At 45.1% G+C, this 25092-nt stretch overlaps 1 protein-coding gene across 4 annotated transcripts in view; it reads left to right on the plus strand.

The window, feature by feature from the left end:
* vti1a (vesicle transport through interaction with t-SNAREs 1A) overlaps window positions 1-25092 on the plus strand; it is a 106201-nt gene that overhangs the window by 65324 nt on the left and 15785 nt on the right. For 2 of the 4 annotated variants that reach the window (XM_077551500.1, XM_077551501.1), the window contains 2 exons: window positions 7756-7826; window positions 10574-10647. In XM_077551500.1, the coding sequence (XP_077407626.1) occupies window positions 7756-7826; window positions 10574-10639 (137 nt within the window). In that variant the 3' untranslated portion in view covers window positions 10640-10647. The remainder of the gene's footprint in view (window positions 1-7755; window positions 7827-10573; window positions 10648-25092) is intronic. The other 2 variants (XM_077551498.1, XM_077551499.1) reach the window with 1 other exon arrangement.

Consider the following 25092-nt stretch of genomic DNA (forward strand, 5'->3'; position numbering starts at 1 on the left):
GCGCTTGATTAAGTCCAAGCAATTTGCGCTCGCGGCAGCCCGGGCTTTCTGTGCTGGCCCCGCCCTCCCCCTCGCCGCCCTCCGCCACCGGCGTTGGTTGGCGTTCAGGTTCATTTAATGGAGTTTGTTGGCCGTGCCGGCACAAAGCCTGAGTTTGTTTACCTCGCTCGCTAAACCGTTTTGCGTATGAATGCCTTTCCGATTCGCTTTGGCGACGACATTCATTGTAAATATGGCGTGTAATGCCGAGTATTAAATATGGGCGGGCCCTCAGGAAAATGCCGCAGTCGAGGAAGTTGCTTTGCAACTGAACGAGAGTGACTTTGAGCGGCTTAAATAATACATGTAAATTTGACGTCCTGAGACTTTGAAGGGGGGTAAAAAAAAGTGGGCAGTGCTCAAATGCAGCTTTCAATTCTCTGCACCTTTGCTCATTTTGAAACAAACCCGTCTATTAGCGGCGGCTCTCCTGCCGGCACGGTCATTTATACCCATTAAAGCGCCGTCTTATCACCCATAAGACTGCCTTACGTCTGGCCGTCCTACCAATTGTCCGTAATCAGCCGTTTAAAGCGGCAGCGGAAATTTGTCTCTGGCAGCACGCTTCGGTCTGACGGACAGGCAAACGATCCGGCGGCGGGGGAGCGAGGGATGGCGGAGGGGTCGCGGGAGAGACGAGGAGAAGCCAGAATGATGAATAGGCCAAGTTGAGTGGCTGACTAACGGAGATCTGTCTTAATCAGAAGTGATTTGTCAGAACAGGAGCCGTGAGGGGTCAGGGCGCCGGCGATGAATAAAACACAGCCCGGCCAAGTGAAGAAAGCCCCCACAAATCCAACCCGACTGCCCTCCGACGAGAGCAAGGGGGCTAACTTGGGATAGACGGGCGTGCGCGCTGCCTTGCTCTCAATATTCCGTTTCCAGAACTGCAAACTGGACTGATGTCGATTTTTGTACTTGAGCTTGTAAAATTAGGCTCTTACAAATGGCGTCGTCATGGTTAAAGTGTGTGCACCCTGCTAGGTCGGGTTTAGCTTTCCCTGGCGACTCTTTTCCCAGACTGCATTTGTCACATTTATGTGCATAGTGACAACGTGTACCCTAAACATAACCTTGACTCTAACTGAATCGTCAACCCAACACTAGTTTCTGGAACCCTAAATCCTAAGCAAAACATGAACCCTAACTTTGACTTACCCTTAACTTTGACGGAAACCCTAACACATCACAATCCTAGCCCTTAAACCCTAAACGTGACTTAATAGAAGCCGTAACCAAATTTTAGCCCCCCTACCTGAATCCGAACCCTAAATCTCTAACCTTAAACCTAATTGAAATCCTATTCCAGACCCACGATTGAACCCTTACTGAAAATATCCTTCATGAACTCTTAATCTAAGGGTGCACCGATCGATCGGCGGATCCCTTCGAAATAAACCGATCTTTCCCAGCAATCTCATTTGCTTTCTTACAAGTCTGGAAAAGTCCGCAAGTGTCCTCTTCTGCCGACATGACTAATCGGTTTTTCATTTTGATTTGCGAGAACGACTTCATGTGCAGTTAAAACCACCCGTTAGTATTCGTCCGTCCGTCTTCTTCCGCTTATCCGGGGTCGGGTCGCGGGGGCAGCAGCTTTAGCAGGGAAGCCCAGACTTCCCTCTCCCCAGCCACTTCAGCCAGCTCATCCGACGGGACCCCAAGGCGTTCCCAGGACAGCCGAGAGACATAGTCTCTCCAGCGTGTCCTGGGTCGTCCCCGGGGCCTCCTGCCGGTAGGACATGCCCGGAACACCTCCCCAGGGAGGCGTCCAGGAGGCATCCGAACCAGATGCCCGAGCCACCTCAACTGGTTCCTCTCAACGTGGAGGAGCAGCGACTCGACGCTGAGTCCCTCTCGGATGACCGAGACCCCGAGACCGGGGTGGTGGTTCCCCGTTAGTATTATTTCACAGATATTTTTTGAATGTTTTCACAATAAAACAAGATTAGAACACTGAAGGTGCGTGCTGCTTGTTATGAAAAAAAATCGGGATCGGCATCAGTGGTCGGACGGAAAAGCGTGATTGGTGCACCCCTACTCGAATCCAAATTCAAATCCTCAGTGAGTCACAAAGCTAACCCATAAAAAAAAAAAAAACTTATATGAAATCCAAACTGTAATAGAATGCTTAACCTTAGCAAAACTCGCCTCCAATCCCTAAATCCAAACCCTGACTGAAGCCATCCATTTCGCCTCATCCAGAACCCTCAACCGAACCCCTAAAGCCGACGCTCTCGGTACCGTAACATCGGAGCTCGCAATGACGAAACCTGCTAACTTCTAACTAACTTGGACCGGAGTTTGTTGTCCCTCCACTTAATCTGTCTTGATCCATCCCGTGCGACCGTGCGCTCGGCACCGCTTTATTCCGAGCACACGCGCGCGCGCACACACACACAAAAAAAAAAAAAAGTCATGAGCGCTTCAGCTCGCTAGCCTCATGGCCTGTGGGCTCGGCATCGCAAATACGTCCCAGTGCGGGTACAACTCTGATGAAAGGTGATGAAAGTGTGTCACCAGCCAGTTGTGGAAGTTGTTGCTCCCCCGACAAAAAAAAAAGAAGACGTGTACAAAGACAGGTAAGTTTAAGCGCTGGGGAGTCGCTGGCAGTCGACTGCTCGCTTTGTCACAAACAGTGTCTGAGCTACAGAACAAACGGGGGGGGGGGGGGGGGTGAAATGTGTCTGGGTTTGTCGGTGCGCCCTCTCAACCCTCCATAGACGGTTTGCTGGCGTAAGTCGGGTCTTGGAGGGTCTCACGGGTACAGCGAGCTCGGGACTCTCTGAAATACAATTGATGTTGCGTCCAATTAAACGTGTGGTGGAGGAAGTTCGGCACTGCAGCGTTTTGGTTTTCTTTTGACATTGTGGTGACTGAGTGGCTAATTTGTCCGCCTCACACTTGCCAGGCTGCGATCTTGGCCCCCTTTTTTCGGCAAAGACTTCCACCGCTCTGTGCCTTTTCCGGTCTCACTCTACCATTCATAGACTCAGAAGCACCAAATATTGGTTCCGGCCCGTAACGGTGAAATCCGACTTAAGTGGAAATTTTGGTTACATCGTGAGCGTAGGAACGGGAACTCCGCCGTGACTTAAGGACTCCTTGTAAAAAAAAAAAAATAATTTTTTTTTTTTTGTCGTAAGTGTGTTTTGTCCACTTCAGTGGACAAAATTAGTTACTTTTAGAGTTGTTATTTTCTAGAGTTACTTTTATTGATAAATGGCACTTAATGTGTTCTCTATTTAAAAGGGCCGTACTCAGGCGGGACAATTCCCGGTGAGTCGTCCTCACATTCGTTGTTTTTTTTTTTCTTGAGAAAAAAAAAAAAAAAAAAGGACTCCTTGTAATAAAGTGGATGTATGGTCACTGCTTTGCAAATGATCGTCAAACGAGGGCCTTCAGTGTTTTAGATTTAACCTGAAATGTTACCGTGAGGCCAAATATCGCTAACTTGTGAGCAGTATGCAATTAATGCATATTTCCGGTTTGGCATTTTTGGCATATTTGCAGAATTGACCCTCCATTATTTGCTGGAAAAGTCCATATTTTTGTGCTCAAAGCATGGCTATTGTGTGAATAATTTTGCTTTGCTGCCAATTTGTAGTTTCTTGGTGTCAAGCAACTGTGTGACATTTACTAATGTCATGCGCTACCAGCGCTAGTTGTCGTACCGTCGTTTCTTTCCACTACGCACACCGACCATCTTGAAATTGATAACAAAAGTTGAACGATTGTCCTGTGCTAATTCCCACCGGCAATGGATTTCTCAGGATGAAAATGTCCTTTCAGATCCGATTTCCCCTTTCACACTCGTACATTTGGTTTTCGGACGCTAATTCTCTCCTGCGGTTCTTGCTCGGAGCGAGCCGTAAAACTGGAGCTCCGGAGCGCCATGTCATGTCATAATGGGCTTGTTAAATAGACCTCAGGGTACGGCAATCTTGAGCGAGTGAGTCAGAGCGAGATCTCTGCGCCGGGTGATTTAAATTGTTAATAGCTGTTTAAACTGCCGGGGAATATTTGACTCGCTAACGAGCAACAAGTCCAGGGCAGCAGCTGTACAATTTCTGCTCTGCGGCTTTTCTTTTTTTTTTTCCTTCCATTCCTCGTTCTTGATGACGAATTAGCGTGCGTTTAATAAATGTCGTTGTTCTTCCCAGCAACTAATGAAGTCTGCAAAGCGCAACGTTGAATTAGGATGGATGGAAATTCAGATACCTGCCAGAAAATGAGTAACGCTCGAAAACCACGCTCGTTAAGTCCAATAAGCGGTTGTTGTTTACGCGGCTAGAAGCCGTTTTAAAGGATTTGTGTTAACAAGCTGTTATTATACCTTTTCCTCAGTCAGAAAAGGACTTTATTGAGCCATTTAAAAAAAACTCCTTTTGAGAAAGTCATTATCTTGTTTTCCCTCTCAGACAAGGTCAGGACACGACTGCATTGAGCGTTTGTATGAGATTTTAATCTAATAAACCTTCCATGGCAAATACAAATGTTTTTTTTTCTCTCTCCAAGGGCAACCATTTTTCATCCATTATACCTTTCGAATTTGTCACCTAATGTCGTCTTTAGTTGGCAGCTCACTGCGCACTCTCTTCTGAAAAGCAGCACATTGACAAAAGTATTCAAAATATGGCAACAGTAATTTGAGCTCACTTGCAGTCGACACAAAATCCTCGACTGCTTTGAAGGACGTACTCAAGCTGAACTCAGAAGCAGGAAATGATATTTCGAGCCAGTCAAAGTGCTCCGCAACAAAATGGCAAACTCTGCTTAAAAAATGGCCGCCAGTCAATGCACAGATAGTCAATCCAAAACGATGACTATAGATTTTTTTATATATTTTTTTACGTTTTACAAACCCAAAGAATTCTACAGAAAACGCTGATGAACATTCTATAATATTTTTAGGCAAAAAGATGGCGGTAAATGGGGGGGAAAATCCCAGAAAAAATAGGAGAAAATGACCACACACAAAAAGTTTAAGTTGTATTAGCACCGTTCACCACTAGATGGCAGACGTCGATTAGCTTCTCTTCAACGGGTCTTATACTACCCTACAGCATTTTTTGTGGATTTTATTTAGCATGTTTTGGTCTATATCGAAAATAGCATTTCGTCACCCTCTTTTGCTCCCAAAATTGTATAATTACGTTCTATTTTGAATATGACCATGCTCCCAAAGACGTATTTATACCTTTTTATGTTGTTGTTTTTGCAACAAACTCTTTTTCCCCACTGTTTTAAACACGTTTGTGAATAATGATGAAACTTAGCTATATTCTAATGCTAATTGCTGCAAAATGGAAACTGATGAAAAAATATACTTTTTTTTCCTGATGAAAGAAGAGATTTTAATCTTTCTTTTAGTTGGTTCCAAGTTTTTATAGCAATAGATGACAATATTCTGTGGGCCTTGCAAAATCAGTACAAATCCAGTAAAACAGCTGGGAGAGAAGGGGGTTGCTTCCGTGAAAACGGCTGCGAGTGAATGAGTTAAAACAATTGCCTAAGTCTTTTTTTTTTTTTTTTGCAAAAAAACCCAAAAGCCTAAAACATCTCCTCATTATGTAAATGATTCAATGTTTTGTGTTTGCTGAAAAATCTGAAAAAAAGGCCTTAGGTGATTATTTTAAGAAGGTGTTGATTTTTGTCATACATCAAGTTAGGAAACTGCTGCTGAAAAATTGTGAAGGACTCTACAAAGCCTGCAGCAAGAATTAACACCTTCATATCAATCGTGTCTCAAGTGTAATTCTCATGACAATTGAGAAAACTATTGTTGGATGAACGCAAGAATCCTGACTTGATGCCTGAGAACGTACTTTCACCTCAGGCACGGTGAGGAGGCCTCCTCTTTTTTTATGCAAACTTTGCCAATAATCTACTTGCGGGGTGAAAAAAAAAAAAGAAGCCAAACTTGCATCTTGCTCGCATTGCTTGTCACGCTCATTTATTTGGGGGAGGAAACGCAAGTCTGACAGAAATGTTCGTATTTGTCTCTTTAGCAGAAGATTTCCGTTCGCAGCGCCTTCCTGTTCCTTCCCTTGTTCTCCTCACATGGGGAGGGGGGGCGGGGCGGGGCGGGGGGGCTCTGTTCTGGTTATTAATACCTGCGCTCAGTCTTTTTAATCTGCCCTATTTGTCACATGTGACTGTGTGACTGCGCTGTTTAATCTGGGAATCCTTCAATCTGTCTGCTCCCGGATTAGAAATTAATGAAGGCAGGAAGCGACGCATTTGAGTCACTTACAGTGTCGGGGAGCTAAAAGGTTGGAGGGGATGAATGGGATGTCATTCGTTTGACGGCGTCGTCTCATTTTCTACCCCCCCCCCCCCCCCTTTCCAACTCCCAGACAATGCCATCGACTTCTTTCCCCATTTTTTTCCGTCTCTTGTTTAGCTGCCAGATGTAGCCCCATTTTCTTTTTTTTTCTTTTTTTTTCTTGCCACCCCTCCCAAACAGGCGCTCAGCACGCGGGCCCTTTGGTGTGCGGCACCTGTGTAGTGTAATACAGTCAGCGACTGTGTTGTTTATCTCGCATTTGTTTGGTGCGCTTGAAAGCCCGTCTTTGATCCGCGCAAGGATTCTTCACTCCGCTCTCCATTCATCCTCTCGACTCCATCATTTTTAAACGCTAATGCTGGAGCTACATCGATGGAAGGAGGGTTTCTTTTTCTTTTTTTTTCTTTTTTTTTTTTTTTGGGGTGTATCCAACCCAAGGGACATCCGACTGACAGTGACCACTGACGAGCTTGTCAGGTGCTTTGTCGGTGATGTTTTTTGTAATTGTGCGTTGATTTCTTTGCACCCACGAATGACGAGAAGCATTTCAAGAAATAAAAGAGAGTAAAAAAAAAAACATCACAAAAAAGCGTGATAGATATTGAAACTATCGTTCCAATACCGTTTTTTTGGCCCCCGATACCCAGTTTTGCAATATCGTACCAATACCTAAGATTTGTTTTTTGTTTTTTTCTCAACATGAAAAATCGAACACATTATTAGCAGGAATATTTTTGACCTGACTTGCTCGTTAAGGTTATGTTTATTTGTTTTTAGAAATCTTTCCAAGTCAAAATTTCTCATTCAAATTGGCAGATATTTTTTCTTCAACTAACTAATATATTCTTTTTCTCTCTCTCTCTCTTGTTTTTTTTTTTTTTTTTTTTTAATAAAAACAAAGGACGTTAGAAAGTTTAAGAAAAAAATATAGTAAAATAAGAAAATTATTACTTCAAAAGGGCAAAATTCAACTTAAATTTACCTGTAAGATTGTGGAAAAATAAGAAAATAATACTAGGCCCATATCAACCAAGGCGGTCTGGAAAATAATATTTTTAGACTAAGAATAAGTAATATTGAATATTCAATTTAATATTTATTAATTGAGTTTAAGAAATGATTTCTTACTTAAGAATTCAGTTTTTGCAGTGAATTCCGCCCAGAACTTGTCTGCTTACTTTTGCGTTTGCAGAAGGTTTTCGCAAGCAATTCCTCGACAATGCTTGATGACTGGCTGCGCTATTTTCACGCTAGTTCTCGTTTCAAGGATTCGCCATGAAAGGATCCGACCAAATCATCAGGTAGCGGAGTTGCGAGTTGAGGGGGAACGGGTTGCCAGCATGTCACAAAAGGTGCTTGCTTGACAAGTGCGAGAATTTCACCTTGGAAGAAAACACGCAAAATGACGCCATGGTTTTGTTGTTCCGCAGAACAAGTGGGCCAAGAGATTCTCTCCAACCTCCACACCGACCGTGAGAAGATCCAGAGGGCCAGAGAGAGGGTGAGTGTCGCCATCCAAGGGTCGGGTCGGGCCGTAAACGCCGGCAAACGCGGTGACGCAGAGTCGCCTCGGGCACATCGGCACTTTTGTGTTTGCCTTTGTCATATTTCCTGTCCATTTGAATAGCTTTGTTTGGTTTGCTGAAACATCAGCGAGCAGCGTGTCACATGCGGCGGGATCATCCGCTCGCAAGATCTGCCTGGCCTCTCATTTGGCTTTCGCGTCATTTTTTTCTTGTTCAATAAAATCAAAATGACAATATTACATTTTATATATATATATATATATATATATATACATTTAAAAGTATTTTCTTGTGTTCGGTTTAGGTGAATGGTATGGGATTTTTTTTTTTTTTATTACACGCACGCACGCACACATCCACATACAAAAAAAAAAAAAAAAGGGAGAACAATGATGATGACATGTCAAATGATCAATACTGAGCTCTCCCAGAAAGAAAAAAAAAATAAAAGTATTTTCTTAAATTTAGGAAAGACCCGACTTATTGCACTTTAAGACAAGTCCCAATATTTTAAGTTTATATTTGTGTAAAATTTAAGCGATTTACAACACGTGTTACTTTCATTAATAAATTAAATAATTTGACCAGTTACTGCCCTCGCACAATTTACTTTGTAACTTAGTATTTGTGGAGTTTTTTTTTTTTTTATCATGTCCTTGACATTTAAGGAAAATTGGATGTTCCAGAATTCATCGATATCGGATTGAAGTGAATTGAATCGAATCGGGGAAAATCAAAATCGAATCCATTGAGGAAATTAGAATCGATACCCCCCCAAAAAATCCGCTTTTATTTTTTTTGAATGAAAAAACAAATTGGCCTGACCCGTGAATTTTCAATCGATCCGCCCCACATTATCCTTATTTTTTGTTGCTGTCAGAGAACTGCGGAAATCCTCAGCCTGCCAAACGCACAGTCAGACAGCCAATCTGATGGACGGACAGACAAGCCAGGTCGGCAAGAGGAGAGCAAACACAGGAAAGGCGGCCCCACCCCTGGCGGCCCCTCAACGCAGAATGCTTAAGGATCACAACAAGGCAGTGGGCCTCGCTCAGACCTTTTCAAAGGAAATCAAACATCTCCTTTCAAAAAACGCTCCACGCTGTCTTCTGAGGCTACTTGCTCTCTCTTTCTTTTGCGCTCTACTTTCTTCCCGAGAGTCTTCTTTTGCTCGACGCCCCCCCACTGCACTCACACAAACACACGCGCACCACTTTAAAGTCCGTTTGCGGGGCATAAGCAAAGTAAAAAAAAAAAAAAAAAAGAAGCCAGGAGATAAATAGAGGCGCTTTAAGAGGTAGTTAATAACCACTTTGCCAGAATAGAAATGTTTGATGCATAAAGATTTGTTGGGTTGTGAACCCCCGTGACCCCACCCCCCTAGAAAACAACCCCACTATGCACACACACGCAGCATCAAGTGCTACCGTATGCTCAGCGGGAGATGCAGACTTTTGTTTTGCTTTTGTGGTGCAAACGAGTTGTCGCAACTCAAGGTAAAAGAAGCCAGCCCCTTCCTTACCTTCACAGAACAGAGGTAGCTAATCCAAGTCCAGATAGTAAAAACCCTGCCACGGTTTGGCTTTAGCCTCAGGTGCTAGCTAGCTCCCATGGTGCTCGTTTACCTGCGAGGGAGCTAGCTAGCTAGCGCCATCAGGGGTTAAAGCCAAACTGTGCCAGGGTTTTTACTTCCGGCTGCTAGCTAGCTAGCTCCTTAGCTAGCTCCCATGGTCCTCGTTTACCTGCTAGGGAGCTAGCTAGGTAGCGCCATCAGGGGTTAAAGCCAAACTGTGCCAGGGTTTTTACTTCCGGCTGCTAGCTAGCTAGCTCCTTAGCTAGCTCCCATGGTCCTCGTTTACCTGCTAGGGAGCTAGCTAGGTAGCGCCATCAGGGGTTAAAGCCAAACTGTGCCAGTGTTTTTACTTCCAGCTGCTAGCTAGCTAGCTCCTTAGCTAGCTCCCATGGTCCTCGTTTACCTGCTAGGGAGCTAGCTAGGTAGCGCCATCAGGGGTTAAAGCCAAACTGTGCCAGGGTTTTTACTTCCAGCTGCTAGCTAGCTAGCTCCTTAGCTAGCTCCCATGGTCCTCGTTTACCTGCTAGGGAGCTAGCTAGCTAGCGCCACCAGGGGTTAAAGCCAAACTGTGCCAGGGTTTTTACTTCCAGCTGCTAGCTAGCTAGCTCCTTAGCTAGCTCCCATGGTCCTCGTTTACCTGCTAGGGAGCTAGCTAGCTAGCTAGCATCAGGGATAAAGCCAAACTGTAGCAGGGTTTTTTTTACTTTCTGGACCTGGATTTGCCACCTCTGTCAAATAATATCATATACAACGAACCCCTTATATGGTGGGGGCACGTTCCAGACCCACCTACTCGCTGGTCTTTAAATTACAGCCATAAAAAAATGTGGTTAGTTAAACTTGACTAGTGTGGTTTATTAGGTTCGAAGTAACAAATCCAGTTTGACTTTAAGCCCTGGTGCTCCCTAGCAGGTAAACGAGCACCATGGGAGCTAGCTAGGGAGCTAGCTAGCTAGCACCATGGGAGCTAGCTAGGGAGCTAGCTAGCTAGCACCATGGGAGCTAGCTAGCTAGCACCTGGGGCTAAAGCCAAACCTTGACAGTGTTTTCACTTTCTGGATCTGGATTTGCTACCTCTGGTGAACACAAGAAACTTGCCAACTGGTCCGGGACCTAACGTGATCCTTTCCGCTGCTTTTGTCCTTCCAGTTGCGAGAAACGGACGCCAACCTGGGCAAGAGCTCTCGCATCCTCACCGGCATGCTGAGAAGGTAAGCCGGCAGGTACGAAACTGGAAACATGTAAACGGCTCGCAATCACAGTGTCCGCATCATGGGAGCTTTTTCTCTTTTTTTTTAGCAAACAAATCTAGGATTGGAAAAAAAGATCCCTACTTAACTCTTTGACTGCCAAAAACGTTAAATAACGTTTAGTAAAATCCTATGGAGGAGTGCCAAAGACGTTAAAAGACGTTTTTTTTTTTTTCAAAACAGAGGTGAAACTAACCATTTTCTATTGTTGATTACTGAAAAACGGAATAAGGTAGAAACAAACTTTTTTTTCTGATGAAAGACGAGAGTCCAATCTTTCATTTGGCAGTATGTGTGTTTCCATAGTCCAAACACAACATTTTCTGTGGACCTTGAAAGATCAGTCAAAAATGCTTAAATCGGCTGGCACCCACGGCATCCCTTTTCTGAAAACGTCTGGCAGTCAAAGAGTTAAAAAGTTAATTATGGAACTCATGATTAATTATGATTAAAAATTGTAATTGACTGACAGCCCTAATATATAAACAGTATATTAACCTTCGACCTCCAAAATAGTCACTTTTTAAGAGAACCAAAAACAACCGTTAACGTTGCATCATCAAAGAGAGCAGGCCATTTTAACGCTTCTCATTGAGCGATTATTTGTAAAAAAAAAAAAAATAGCATCCACACGTATGGACTGACCAATAGTTGAATAAATATGAAACATAACCAATTGTGACTGCATGTATGTCGGCCCGTGTCATATCTGTGTATTTGCAATACGACGCCAGTTTTAAGATTTGCCGATATCTGCAGATTCGCGAGCATCAGGGAAAGCTGATTGTTTTGTTGAACTACGACCTCCGCAAAACTTTGCCTTCGCCTGTCGGTGCGCCGCCGTCGCCATCAAACGCGAAATTCAAACGCAAATAATTCAATGCCGCTCGCTGCGCCACCCGTGTCTACACGCACGCACGCACGCGCGCTCGCCTTCAATCACATCTCCATTTCATAAAGTGCCAGCCCCCTGAACCGCGACGCCACGGTTTTGTTTCCCCGCTCCCTCTTTCTTGTCGCCCCCCTCCCTCGCTGTCGCCCCACTGTGGATTTTGATTAAGAGTAATATGTAAATGACAGCGGCTAAATGTAAAACCGGGGGGCCGGGAAGGAAGTGCCAATTGAAATAGATGCTTCAGTGCCCGTAGACAATTTGGACCTGGGGGGGCGACAAGAGAGGGCAGGCCAACTGTAACCGATATTTCTGCATATGTCTCCATTTTGTCACGTTTGATTACGGCAAGCGGAGGCAGATTGCCGGCGGGGGGGGGGGCGTTGGGGGGGCCTGGGGGTGGTCGGTCACCCGTAACTATCCAACAATCATTCATCATCCCGTCCCCTCCGTTAAGTAAATAACACACTTATTTCAATATTATCATATTAATGTTAAAGTTCAGCTGTCACCTAATGGGAAGACTTAATCAGACGTAGCGTCCCAGCGCGCCGCCGCCTCGTGCGAGACCCCCAAGCCAACGGCCGGCGCAAATCAGGATTTATGGGCGCTCCCGCTAAGGTTCGCATCTCAAAGAACAAATATTTGGATTGTGTCGGCGCTAGTTGAATAAAAGACCGCTTGGCTTTCTCGGAGTTCGCGCCTTGCCTTTTGATTGCTACTGTTGGAATTGGAATCATTGTGATGTTGGTCTTAGATACGATTTCGAATGGAATTAGGAAGTCTTAAAAAAAAAAAAAAAATCTTGAATTTAGCTTTAGCAACCTTGTAGAATTCAGAAACACATTCTAGGCTAAAAAGAACATTGATGATACGTTGCAGTTGACATTTTCTTCTGTTTTAACTCATTTGCTCCCAAAAACGTAGAAATACGTTCTATTTTAAATATATCCAGTGTCCCAAAGATGTATTTATATATATATATTTTTTTTATGCTCGAGCATACAAAGGGCTTTGATGCAGCCTCTGAACTGAAGAGAACATTTGAAGTAATGGTAGTTATTACAAAAAAGGCCAGCAGGTGGCAGCAGAGTATAAGAGAGCAAACAGGGCCATGTTGCAAAAAGCTCTTTTTCCACCCAGGTTTGTGAATAATGATGAAACTTAGCTGTATTCTAATGCTAATTGCTGCATAAAGGAAACGCATAGAAATATACTTTTTTTTTTCCTGATGAAAGAAGAGACTCTTAATCTTTCTTTTGGTACGTTCCATGTTTTTATAGCAAAAGAACACAATGTTCTGTGGGACTTGCAAAATCTGTCAAAATCCAGTAAAACATCCGGGAGCAATGGGGGTTGCTTCAGTGAAAATGGCTTCCAGTGAATGAGTTAACAGATAGCTGTGTGTAATTTTTTTTTTTGGGGGGGGGTGGGGGGTAATTTAAAAATGGCGGCCTTGTTGTCACGTTTTCCCTTGCACCTCTTGTCCAAGTGTGCCGTCGGTTTTCCAGTTGTCACCCCTGCAGAGAAACAATCAGACACCCATTTAGCAAGTTGTCAGGGTTCAAAAAGAGCCAATTAGCCTAAACACTCGTCTGAAAAAGGAACTGGCGGGCATCTGCTTTCACTTCTTTTACTTATTTTGTTTCATGTTGGTTTGAATCCATTTGAGGCAAAAAGTGGCGCTTAAAAGCTCTGGAAAATCGGCTTTCTTAAAACTTCACAATTGTGCAATGAAGAGCTTGATTTGTGGTCCGTTGTCATTCGCACCCGGGATGATCCCTGACACAATGTCCCAAGCTCCCAACCTACGCAAGCAGTTCCACATCCAAGCGATGTCCATCCCGGGCAGTCTCGCGCTGCATGAATAAGGAGCTGTTCTGCGCTGCGGCCGAGAGCTTGCTTATGTTTTCCGTCTGATATCCAGGCGGCCCCTCCATTCCCATTTCAAAGGGAGGTCCACCCGGGGCCTTGACTTTTTCATCTGCCTGGCGACTGAGTCGACCACCTGCATGTGGGATCAGCTGCCAGCCAGGGTCCGACTGCCCCGCTGCCCCCCCCCCCCACTCACACTCCTGCTCCTCCTCGTCTTGCCTGCTTCACTGCCCCCTTTTACTGTGCCCACTTCTTCCTACTGCCAGAGCCCCAGCGGTCCCAAACTGGGCCGGGCGCCACCTTTCCAGTCCCAGCAGCTCCAGTGGCAGAACTATCAGTTGGGAAAAGACTTTTACGCATCCAGTAACTTTATTGCTGTTTTTAAAGAATTGAACAAAACAACAAACTCAGGCCTGGTTTCTTTAAGACTTCCTTAAGACCGATTTAAGACTTATATCCTGTGTCTGCTGAACACACCAAAAAAATACCTCGCAGTTCATTTTGCGACCAGATCTCTCTGCTCACCATGCATACCACTACCCGCACTCTCCATTCCAGCAGTTTTATGAACATCTTTGTAGGCCCTTTGGTTGATCTTTGCCATTTTTAGCCTCAAACATCTGGAAAATGGATGTTCAGCAAGAAGTCATGCCATATCACGTGACCGGATCTCTCTGCTCACCATGCATACCACCACCAGCACTCTCCATTCCAGTAGCTTTGTTAACATCTTTGTTGGCCCTTTTGGATGATCTTTTCAATTTTCTGCCCCAAACATCTGGAAAATGGATGTTCGTTCAGCATTGCGGGATCCAAGGGCAGTCACAAGAAGGAGTCATGCCATATCACTGATAAGAAAATTCCTTTCAAGCCTGCATTTTCATTCAAGTGCAATTTGGCATCCGGGTGAATGAGGCCAAAATTCCTTTTTTTTTTCTTTGTGTGGTTAGGCTGCAGGTTGTATACTTTCCCAGCTCATGGGTCCGTGTTTGTGGAATGCGGTTAATGTAGGTCACATCACTGACGGCGGCGTCCCGGGGCTCTTTTGAAGCGCTCGATCGAACAAAACGATTTGATTTGGGCAATAATTGAAGCTGAAAGATGGAGCACAATGTTGTTTACATCTTTCGCCGTCGCCTTTTGTACTCGCCGTTGATTTATTTATTGTTGATGCCGAATTTTAGGGCCAGACCAACGGGGAAAACTTTCACTGAAAAGCCTGGGGCGGGGATTTCCACACAGTATCCGGGGAGAGTCTCTTTATTTACATAATTGAGGGGGGTGGGCGGGGTTTCATTTATCAAGAAGTCTTTATAATTAAAAAGACCAATTACTCGGTTTTTGGCCTCCAATGCTGATGTGTTTCATGGCTGCTGTTTTGGTTAGCACCGAGGTTCCAAAAAGCGCCTTCCTGTTTTGAAAGCCGCGGTCCATTTTTGCCTGTTGAACTTGACTTTTACATGCTAACGCAAACTCGTCACAGTATAACCCGAGCGGCAGAACATTCCCGCTGGATCTGGTTTTGCGTGTGATCTCCACGATAGATTCCATGTTAGTACATGGAAACGCGTTTGCCATATTGTCACGTCCCCCGCGGGTCAGTCCTCATCCTGCCGAGGCCGCCAGGGACGCTTTTTCATGTTCAAACGTCCTTATTCTGGCGTGAAGTTAAAACCCGGGAATTGTGTCTGACCTCTGCAACTTTTAAGTGGCGAAATGGGCGCAGCTGTGCCATCCGTGTGCATGAATATAGTACGCCATGGATTGCAAATGTTTGCGTGGGGAAGCAAAGTACTGGATTTTGTGGCTGTTAGGGACATGAACAGAAAAGGACCATTTTATAAAGCACTGCTGTTTTGGTCAGCAACTGAGTTTGAATCGGCTCAGCGTATTGAACTCAGGTCGTTGCACTTAGCACCTGAGATTTCAGGAAACATTTGTCTAATCTGGCAACTAATTGGGACATATTTTTTCCCTACAATTTGAGGGAGGCATTTATTCTACTAATTGGCAAAGATTTTTTTAATTATAATTTTAGGGGAGGTGTTTATTAGCTACTAATGTCAAAGATTTTTTTGAATTACAATTTGAGGGAGGCATTTTTTTCTAACTGACGCACTTGGCAACTAATTGGAAAGCCTCTTTTTTTCTTGATAGAGGCGTTCATTTTATTTTTTTCTTTATTTACAGGGATGTGATTTTTCCGCTAATTCGCGGAATTCCGCTTTTTTTATCTTCCCCATAAAAATAAAAAAAATCCGATTTTTTTTTTATTTTTTATATATTTTTTTTTTTTAGTAGTTGATTGTGTATGCACATGATTCCGACAGATAACATCTTCTGCTATAACAAAGACATTTGTGGTATGCTCTAATATGAGTTACTTTTCATTTGGTCATGATACAATTATTTGTTCATGAAATTTGAACTCTTCAACATTATTTATGTGTTAACTTAGTAATCACATTAGTTAGATATGATGATATTCTCAGTGATAGTTTTTAAAAGCAAAGGCAGTCCAATGTTTTTGAATGTGACTGATTTTGAGTTGACTAAAACTGCCATTTTATATGGGATAGTTCAATATACATTGAAAATTGATGCTGTTGTTTTGTCTATTTCTTTGTCATGTGAGTGCATTGAAAGTACTTAAAAACACGGAAAACCCATGAGCTCCGGGGGGGCTTTGCCCCCCGTGTCCCCCCACCAGGGCACTGCCCTGGACCTAGCTGGGTGCCAGCGGCCCCCAGACCCCCGGCTAAATTTTCAGATAATTTCACTTTGGTCAAATCACATCCCTGTTATTTACCATTTGGGCCCTATTCCATTTTAGTACAATTAGAAGGAGCCATTTATTTGTGGTTATTGGATTGGCTATCTGGCGACTAACCGTCTTTTTTCACCACAATTGAATGACGGTGTTTTTTAATTCGTTTTATTTACCTGACACAACACTTGGTACTTCCATTTTCCCCGTACAATTTTTTAGGAGGCGTTTATTTGTCTTTAAGTGGCGAGCTCACACAGTGACAGCCACTATTTGAGGAATTGTGGCATTTAAGCAAAGCAATACTTGAACTATACTAAGGACGGCGTTTGCGTTTGTGCAGGCCGCCGCTGGGACGAGGGCGGGGTTGCGCGCCTCACCCTCATTACTCGCCAAACAAGCGCCACCGCCACCTCTTCTCTCTGGCTTCATCTTTTCTTCTGTCCTGTCTCCCAGCTCGCCCATTAGAGGCGCTTTTTGGTTTGGGCCTGTAGAAGAAGCTGTTGTTGACATGGAAAGGAATTTTTTTTTGTTTTTTGTTTGTTTTATGAGGTACGGTCAGGACCCACTGAGGTGTTTTTTTATTTACTGAGGTGTCTATAATTCAGGATTGGGGACCCTTGCATTTGTCTTTTAATGAAGAATACACCTGACAACTAATTGGGATATATGAAGTGGGGGGTTTTCGACATTTTGAGCCACGTTTTTAAACCTGCTAACTATTTGCTACATGTAAAAAGTATTTTCAAACAATTTGAGGGAGGCGTTATGTTTGTCTTAAAATTGATGAGGCGCCTGACAACCAAATGGGACGAATTGAAATCCCTACAATTTGTGATGGCCGTTTTTTTTTTTCAGCTGGCAACTAATCGAGACATATTTAAAAAATAATAATAATAATAATAATTTTGAAACCTGAGCGGGGCGTTTTGCCGACTGCGCAAAAAACTGAACCTACAACAGGAAAACGGCGATTCCTGCATTCTGTCTCTTTTCCCCAGCCGTCACTCCAAAGAACTTTTGGACAGGTAAAGCCTCCCTGGTACCCCCGCCCGCCCCGTCCCCGCACCCTTCTGACGGGCAAAATCAGAGGCTGCCGCGGTCCAACAGGCGCTCGACGGCGGATCAAACGGGGCGGGTACCCTTGGAGTGACACCTGGAGCCACTTCAAGGGACGCCAGGCGCCACTGATCTCTCGCCGTCTTGTCGCAGTGACAGTCAGCCGGGGTTAAAGGAGGGCTAGGAAAAAAAAAAAGACGCTTGACGATGCGGGTCTACCACGAAGATGCAATGGAAGATGTGTTTTGATTTATTCCAATTTTGAAGCATCTCTCTCAATTTGTTTGTTCACTTGAAGCCGAATGTTGTTTTTAAATAGAAACATAATATCGTTGGCATCGAAACCGAAGCATTTTGTGTCCCAATTTAGTTCATTTCCTATTTTTTTCAAATTGAAGCGTTTGGTCAGCCCGAATGCGTCAATGTGAGTGTAAATGGTTGCTGATTGGCTGACAATCTCGCCCAAAGTCCGCCGGGATTGGCCGCAATTCCAACGCAACTCGAACAAAGACAAACGCTACAGAAAATGGACGGACAGACTAAGGAAGACTTTTTCATGCCACTCACTGTGATTAGTTTTCTGCCAATCGCGCTGGTGTTAAAACCAAGCACACCCCGAGGAAGGTGCGATGAAACAAGACAGCATTGCCGTGTTGTTGATTGTTTGAAAGACTCTTCAGCAACACGAAAGAAGACGAAGTAAATCATTTGAACGGGTTTACGCCGAGGTCACTGTCAAGCATACGACGACTCGACCGTTCTCGAAATAAAACCTCGCCGACTTTCACGTCTTTGATCCTCCTAAATAAATGTGTTTTTTGGTTGTTGTTTTTCAAACCCAGAGGCTAGAAGGCACGAGGACCGACCCCCCCCCCCAATCCCTCGCACACGCTTCGGTCTGTCAGGAGCTGTCGAGAAGCGAGCTCGTTTTTGTATTTGCTTAGCAACTACACAGATGTTGTCGTGACAATCCTCTGGTTGGAGTTCTTCTTCTGGCAATACTCAAAACGTCTCACATACAAAAAAAAAAACAACAACAACAACTGGACAAAAGAACACATTATTCATGGGTAGCGTCTGCTTTGCTTGTCTTATCAGTTCTACGTTGGCCCTGTGAAGTTCTCAGCCACATTTTGGCAGATAAAACCCACAAATCTATGACTGGAACTGGACTTTCCTTCTTTTTCATCTTTTACAGCGGTACGCCCCCAAAAGTTGGACAATCTAGATTTGGACCTAAATGTTCATGAAAAAAATATCTTTTAAAATTGAATTCGGATCATTTTTGCTTTAGCCCTCTCTGGCACCGTAAACACTACTTTTAGCACGTGTGTTGCATCTGCTTAAGTTTATTTTAGACGCCGCCTCCTTCCTGTTTCCATTCCTGATACTGACAAAAGTTTTTGTGAGTCTTTTCCAATTTGTCTCTTGTGCGACTGATGTCGTACATTTGAATCAACCCTTTTGTGCAAGATAGCACTGAGTGAAGATGTTGAAAGCTCGGTTGGGTTATCATGCTAAACACAGACTAGCTAGCTATTTTCTTTGACAGGGCAGACATTGACCAACTCGTTGTGAATGAAGGTCTGTTCAGATTCGGCTTTAGTGCGACTTTTATTTTGATCACAAGGAGCACTGAGTGAAGTGGCAGACTTGCTAGGTTAGCTTCCCATGCTAGCCACCAACCAGCTAGCTGTATTTTACTTGCTTCCAAAGAAAAGGTCAGCGACAGTTTGGAACAATAATTAACAAATTGATATCAAAGGGATGTTTTGTTTGGACCAAATTGAAGTTTGTCCAGCGTCTCGGAACAGATTGTCGTCGACATTTTTGATCTACGCGGAGGACTCCAATAGCTGTGACTGACATCCAGTGTCAGATAATGACACGGGCATGACCACTTATGTGCATTTTGCGGCTTCACACGATTGAATTAAGCCACTAGACCCGTCGGAACACGCTCTCACACTCTCATCTTTGTGCGCCGCACTGACGCAGGTTTTTTGGGTTGCTAGTCTCATGCCTGGATGCCTTTTGTCCCAGTGTAACAGCATTCCGCTGAAATTGTCCCCGCCGCGGACTCATTAGTGTTTCGGGAATTCACAAAAAAGCTTTTTTTTCCACCCGGGACAGCGTAAATCAAAACCAAATTGGAGTTACACCGCAAAAGCCGGTAGCGCCTCGATCGATACCCTGTAATGTCCGATGCCTAGCCTCCATTTTTAGCCTGTGAAAGTTGACTCACTGTTGTGTAATTAGGCGGTATGCCGTTAATCCCCAAAAGAGCGTTTGGCATTCATCTTGCACGTTCCGAACATAAAAGTATGAGTCAAACGAGTTACGTCCGCCACTGATAAAGTTGCAAAGCAGCCAAAATGTCTCCTTTTGGCCGAGACATTTGTCCGAGACAAGTGCAGCGCATGTTCAAGGCTTGGCTGAGCTTTTCGGGGAGTCGACCAGTCATGCGCGACTGCTAATGACAGGTTGCATGTAACCGACGGCTTGTGTTTGTTTGGGGAGAGGAGAGTGCTACTCTGCGATCAAGTAGCTGCCCAGCTGGCAGCCCTTCTCTCGCCGCCCCCCCCCCCCCCCTCGCCTTTGCCAGGCCATTGGAGGGCCGGGGGGGCTCCGACAGAGGAGACAAGCTTTTGGCCGAGCACCCTGGTGCTTGGCTCGGCTCGTTGCCAGCCGGCGGTGGTGGGGAGAGGGCGGCGGCGGCGGCGGGGGGGGGGGGACACCCCGCCGCGGTCTTCACGTCTCTGTGGCGACAGGGATCTCGGCTCGCACCTCCAGGGTCAACATCATCACTCTGCGAGCTGTCTCGCGCAAGAATTTGCTACTGTACTGTATAATTGGGTATTTTTACTTTTGGCAGCCAACGCCTGTTTTGTCCACGGCAACATAAGGCCCGCATTCACAAACACGTTACATCTCTTGACAGAAGAATCTTCAAGCGTGCGTGACGCTGCGGCCGTTGTCCAAAAAGGTCATTAGCCCCCCCGTTTAGCTGCGCTGCAGTGTTGGAATGTATTCGCCAAAAAGAGCCGATCCCCCCCCGGAGTTACCGTTGCTAAGTTGGATCGGTTTCCCGCACGACCCGTTCCCCTGACTGGAAACTCCTTGGAGAAATTCTACTTTGAGGAAATCATGCAAAACGATTCAAGAGGGAAGACAAGGACAGGCTCAGCAGTTTACAGCAATAAAAAACGTCATTACGTTGGCCCATCATTGACGGATGCCCACGTTTTGGCGAGTGCTTTATCACACAAAGCCTAAAAACGATCAAGACTGAGCACCGAGTGAAGCAGGTTTAAGTTTGCCGATCCGTTTATGGTCAGCACTCTCAAATTTAGCACCCTCTCGGAATTGCTGTGATTGTTTTCTTCCGATGAATTAGAAGCCGTTTTCTGGGCTTGCCCAAAATTCAAGACTTTCTCAGTTGGTCTGCGTTGTGCAAATGACATACAGTGCAAGGGTTTATTTACAAGTGGTGCTTCTCGGCGCCAAGAAGCACATTTGACATCCTGGTGACAAAGTACATACCAGATCATCTTGCGTGTTAAATTCTTAACATTCAAAGCCCAGAAAAAAAATTATTTCTTGGATTTCATTTGTTTTTTGAGTCCGGGTTACACGGGTACATCCTATGAGCCATTGGGTGAGCTTTACCCGGCCCCCCTTCCTGGCCCCCGGTGGCGCCAGGATTGTAATGTTGTGTTGAAGGGAAGTATGAAAACATTGAAGTCTTGGCCTGGCGTCCTTGCGTTACTTTCCCGACCCGTCCCATCTCCTCATGTAACCCGACCGCATCAGCAGGTCTTGCACGCACTCGTCAGGATCCGCCAACAAATGTTTTCCCATGTTTTGTTGTCTGGATGGTTTCACTGTTAAATTGTCACCATCGTCTTCAAGAGTCTGTTTTCAAAATGTCCAACCATCAATCCAGCCATGCTGAAGATTTTTCCTTTGGACAAGAATGTTGGGGACGGACTTGACGCAAACGGTTTTCTAAACACTGGTTTCACTCGAGCGATCTTTAATTACAGCGTTTGGTAGGAAAGGCGAGCTACAGAATTGAAGTGGGGCACCATGTTAGCAAAGCGTATAATAGTGAGGGACGCCGCATCCACATGCAAAAATATCGTACGCGAAAACCAACCCTGGAAAAACATCAAGGTATTAAGGGTGTGCAGACTTAATGGTTTTACTCCCTGGTGGTGTCGTTTTTCACTTGCCTAACCCGGGTCATGGTTTCCTGTCTCTGTGTGTGCCATTTGATTTGCTGGCGACCAGTCTAGGGTGTTTGTCGGGACCGTGAACAGGCTAAAGCTTTTGAAAATGGGTGGATGGAAGTTTTGCCTTGTGATGGACTTGCCAATAGTCCAGGATGTAGTCCGCTTTTTGCCCAAAGTCAACTGGGATAGAGACCAGCTCACAGGTGACCCGAATAATGACGGTTTCGGATATGGGTTGATAAAAGGATTTTGCCCTGCGGATTGACTGGGTAGCAGTCCAGGGTTGTGCCGCACCTCATGCCCAAAGTCGGCTTAGATAGTTCCGCAGCTCCCGATGACTGTGAACAGGATGCGCCGTATTCAAAAAGTGAACCTACGGATGGATGAAAGTTTTGCCCTACGATTGAGTGAGAACCCGTCCGGGCTGTTCTCCACGGAATGCGGTCCACTTTTTGCCCAAAGTCAACTGCAGGCCAACCGTGCCCTTAAAAGAAACAAACCACTTATATAATGAATGGAAGTTTTGTGACCAGTCCAGGTTCGACTCGGCCTGTCTTTCGCAGTCAGCTGGGATCGACTCGGGCGCCGGATCAAAACGTGCGCGTACCATCCCATCCCATTTTTCTTCACTTGGCATCTTTCCCTTAACTCGCGTCATCCCCGCATCCTTCCCCCTCCCGGGCCAGTCAATCAGCTGCGCGTACAGGGGCCGGCATTCCACTGGCGCTCGCCGTCCCAGTCCATTATTAGCGGCGTGAAGCGCGGCATTGTAAAGCAGAACAACGGATCAACCTCGGGACCATCAGAGCTATCGACACGGCGGAGAGAAAGGCGCCAACAACAAGCCCCTGTCACGCAGTCAACAGCCGGATTGTTTGCTGGCAATTGTGCGCGGAATGCGGACGGTTTAATGGGGACGCGTCGCTGTCTATTGACTCAACGCGGGGACGGTTGGGAGCTTGGGCCTGTTCCTGCGCGATATTGTACCGTTGTGTATGTGCAACACTGTTCATTGACGAGCTTTACAATCGTACAAGGGTTGCTCTTCAACATGACACAGGCCAATTGTTAAGCGCATTTGTCTCTTGTTTGCTTTTTAGTACGACATTTCACCTTTCAACTGTTCGCTGTTATCGGACATTTGAGTCAACCTGAGTGGGCTTCCATACCCATCTATGCAATTACTGTTTTTCCATATTTAAAAAAAAAAAAAACGCCCAAACAATATTTATGTATACAAGTTCAGTTAGTGTTTTTCACTCATTACAACCATACCCATCTATGCAAATCAACCAGTGCATTTTTTTTTTTCAGTTTTACAAATCTGCTTTTCTGAAATTGGTCTTCAATATATCTACAGTTTGTTAAGCAACCCCAAATTAACCATACCTGTTTATGCAATTAAGGCTTTTTTTTTTTTGCAAAATACAAACCGGCGTTTTTTAGTCGGTTTTGTTTCGAAAATAATCATTGCAAATCATTGTAAAGAACAAAATAGGTGACCGGCATTTTTTACAAACTCTCTTCAGAAATTGTTGACGAGCTTTCACTTGTTCCAGTCCATGGTGGTGTTTTGAAGGCCTCTTTGTTCCGGATCCTCACTTCCTTTGTCCTCTGTTGGAATCTCAATGTATTTCTTTCTTTATTTTTGCACTCACCCCCTGCGTCGTACCTCAACCACCCGTCTTCCGTACATCTTCCGCACTTCCTGGCTGGAAGAAATGATTCTGTTTTTTTCCGAACCTTCTTCCTTGCATCACACACACCCACCCCTGCTCATCTTCTGTCTCCTAACGGTAAATGTTAAGATCCAGGAGCGGATCAATGGCGGTTATCCTTTGATGTGCCAGGACACGTTTGGAGCTGCGGCTTCTAATTGGAGCGCCCGACCGGCGATCGATGTCGGCCGTAACTGCCTGACACGGCGAACGGCTGTGAGACTTTATTATCATTAATATTTAGACATGACGTGGGAGGACCAGAGTCGGGGCTAAATGTACACGGGCGGTGCGAGGCTTTGATCTCGCCGAGATAAGTAGATCGATCGGCGTGTCGGTCGGAGGGAAAATAGGTCGTGCAAGTGTGGCGAGAGCCGCGATGAACAAATTAGAGACGCCCGCTCCTCTCAGATGCTATCGAATTTCGCTGGGAAGTTTCCCTTCAGCTCGGGGAGGAGAAAAAGGTCGAGCGAAGCCCTGGTCCAATCTCGTGGCCCGGCGTCTTCAACTTTTGGGTTTGGGAAATAACAGCCACCGTCTCATTAGCTGGCTAACAATGCACTTGACTTGCTGCTTGCGGTTCAAGTTTGTCTCTTTTGACAGCCGGCATTGTTTAGGACACATAATAGCAAGGCAGAGTGAGTTGGACCCCCGCGAGCGGGGCTTGGAGCCGTGTCAGTGGTGTCAGCGAACACCGGATACTGTTACGGAAAACCAGGCCGTGAGCACACTCCCCGTCTCAGCAGCTTGGCTAATCCCCCTCCCGTGTCCAAAGTCTACTTCCTGAAGGCGTCATACCGTAATCGCTGTACTCAACGGCACAAAAACACGCCTTGGTTGTTAACGCCGCCACCTGATTTCATTAACATTTAGGCACCGATAAAAAATTGACAATGAATTTGACAAAACAACCATACCTGTCCATGCAAGTCGACAAGTTGTTCATGTTTTAGATTTTTGCTTTTGTTGCTCCAATTGTGTATTACACATGAAAATGTGGATTTTAAGAATTATTTCAATGAACAAATTGGCAAATATAGGATACCCGTCTATGCAGCTTCTCTCATCCCACCTCTTTGTCTCAACTGACCTCCGATACAAACCGAGACCTTAACCGCAGCACTTGTTCGTCAGCATCGTGAGTGGACGAGCCACAGACTTGACGAATGGAACTCGTCTCCCTGTTTTGAGGTCATGTGTCACTTTGGTGAACACGCAAAAGCTCAGCACGCTCAGATACCCGTCTATGCATTCATTCATAATGATTGGCATGAACAATTGACCAAAACAACCAGTGCAGATAGTGTCCGATTTCCTTTTTTCTTCATTTTCCTGCGCAGCGACGAGTACGCTGACGAATTTACTGGGCTGTATGAAGATTTTTTTTTTTTTGCAGTCAGTGTTAAAATGTAGGAGTGTGTACGTGTTTTATGTGTTTCTATGTACAGTGAGTGGTAGCTTCACTTGGGAGTGAGCGCCTCAACTTTTGCTTTTCAAATTAATGGCCGTTGCTTCGTCGATTTGTCAATTTTTTCCCCCCCATTGTGTTGCGAGCCACAATTCGAGGCACGAGATAAAAATGGCGCAATTAACTATCACCTAATGACTACGAGATCCCTGTCGATGGCAGGGTTGCATTCCTTCGGATTTCAGATCACCGGTATTAATGGATTGCCAAGGTACAGAAAACGGGCAACTTTCTTTCTCATGAAAGCAGAGAGAGAGAGATTTTCTTTTGGTAGGTTCGGTGCTTATGTTGTCGCAGAATAAATCTTTTGTGTCTTGAAAGATCAGTCCAAATGCTGTGAAAGGGCCTGAATCTGCTTTTAAATGGCTAACAGTGCACGAATTGCTACTGTAATGCCCTTGCAA

The sequence above is a fragment of the Vanacampus margaritifer genome, chromosome 18 (assembly GCF_051991255.1).
Source record: "Vanacampus margaritifer isolate UIUO_Vmar chromosome 18, RoL_Vmar_1.0, whole genome shotgun sequence".
Lineage (NCBI taxonomy): Eukaryota > Metazoa > Chordata > Actinopteri > Syngnathiformes > Syngnathidae > Vanacampus > Vanacampus margaritifer.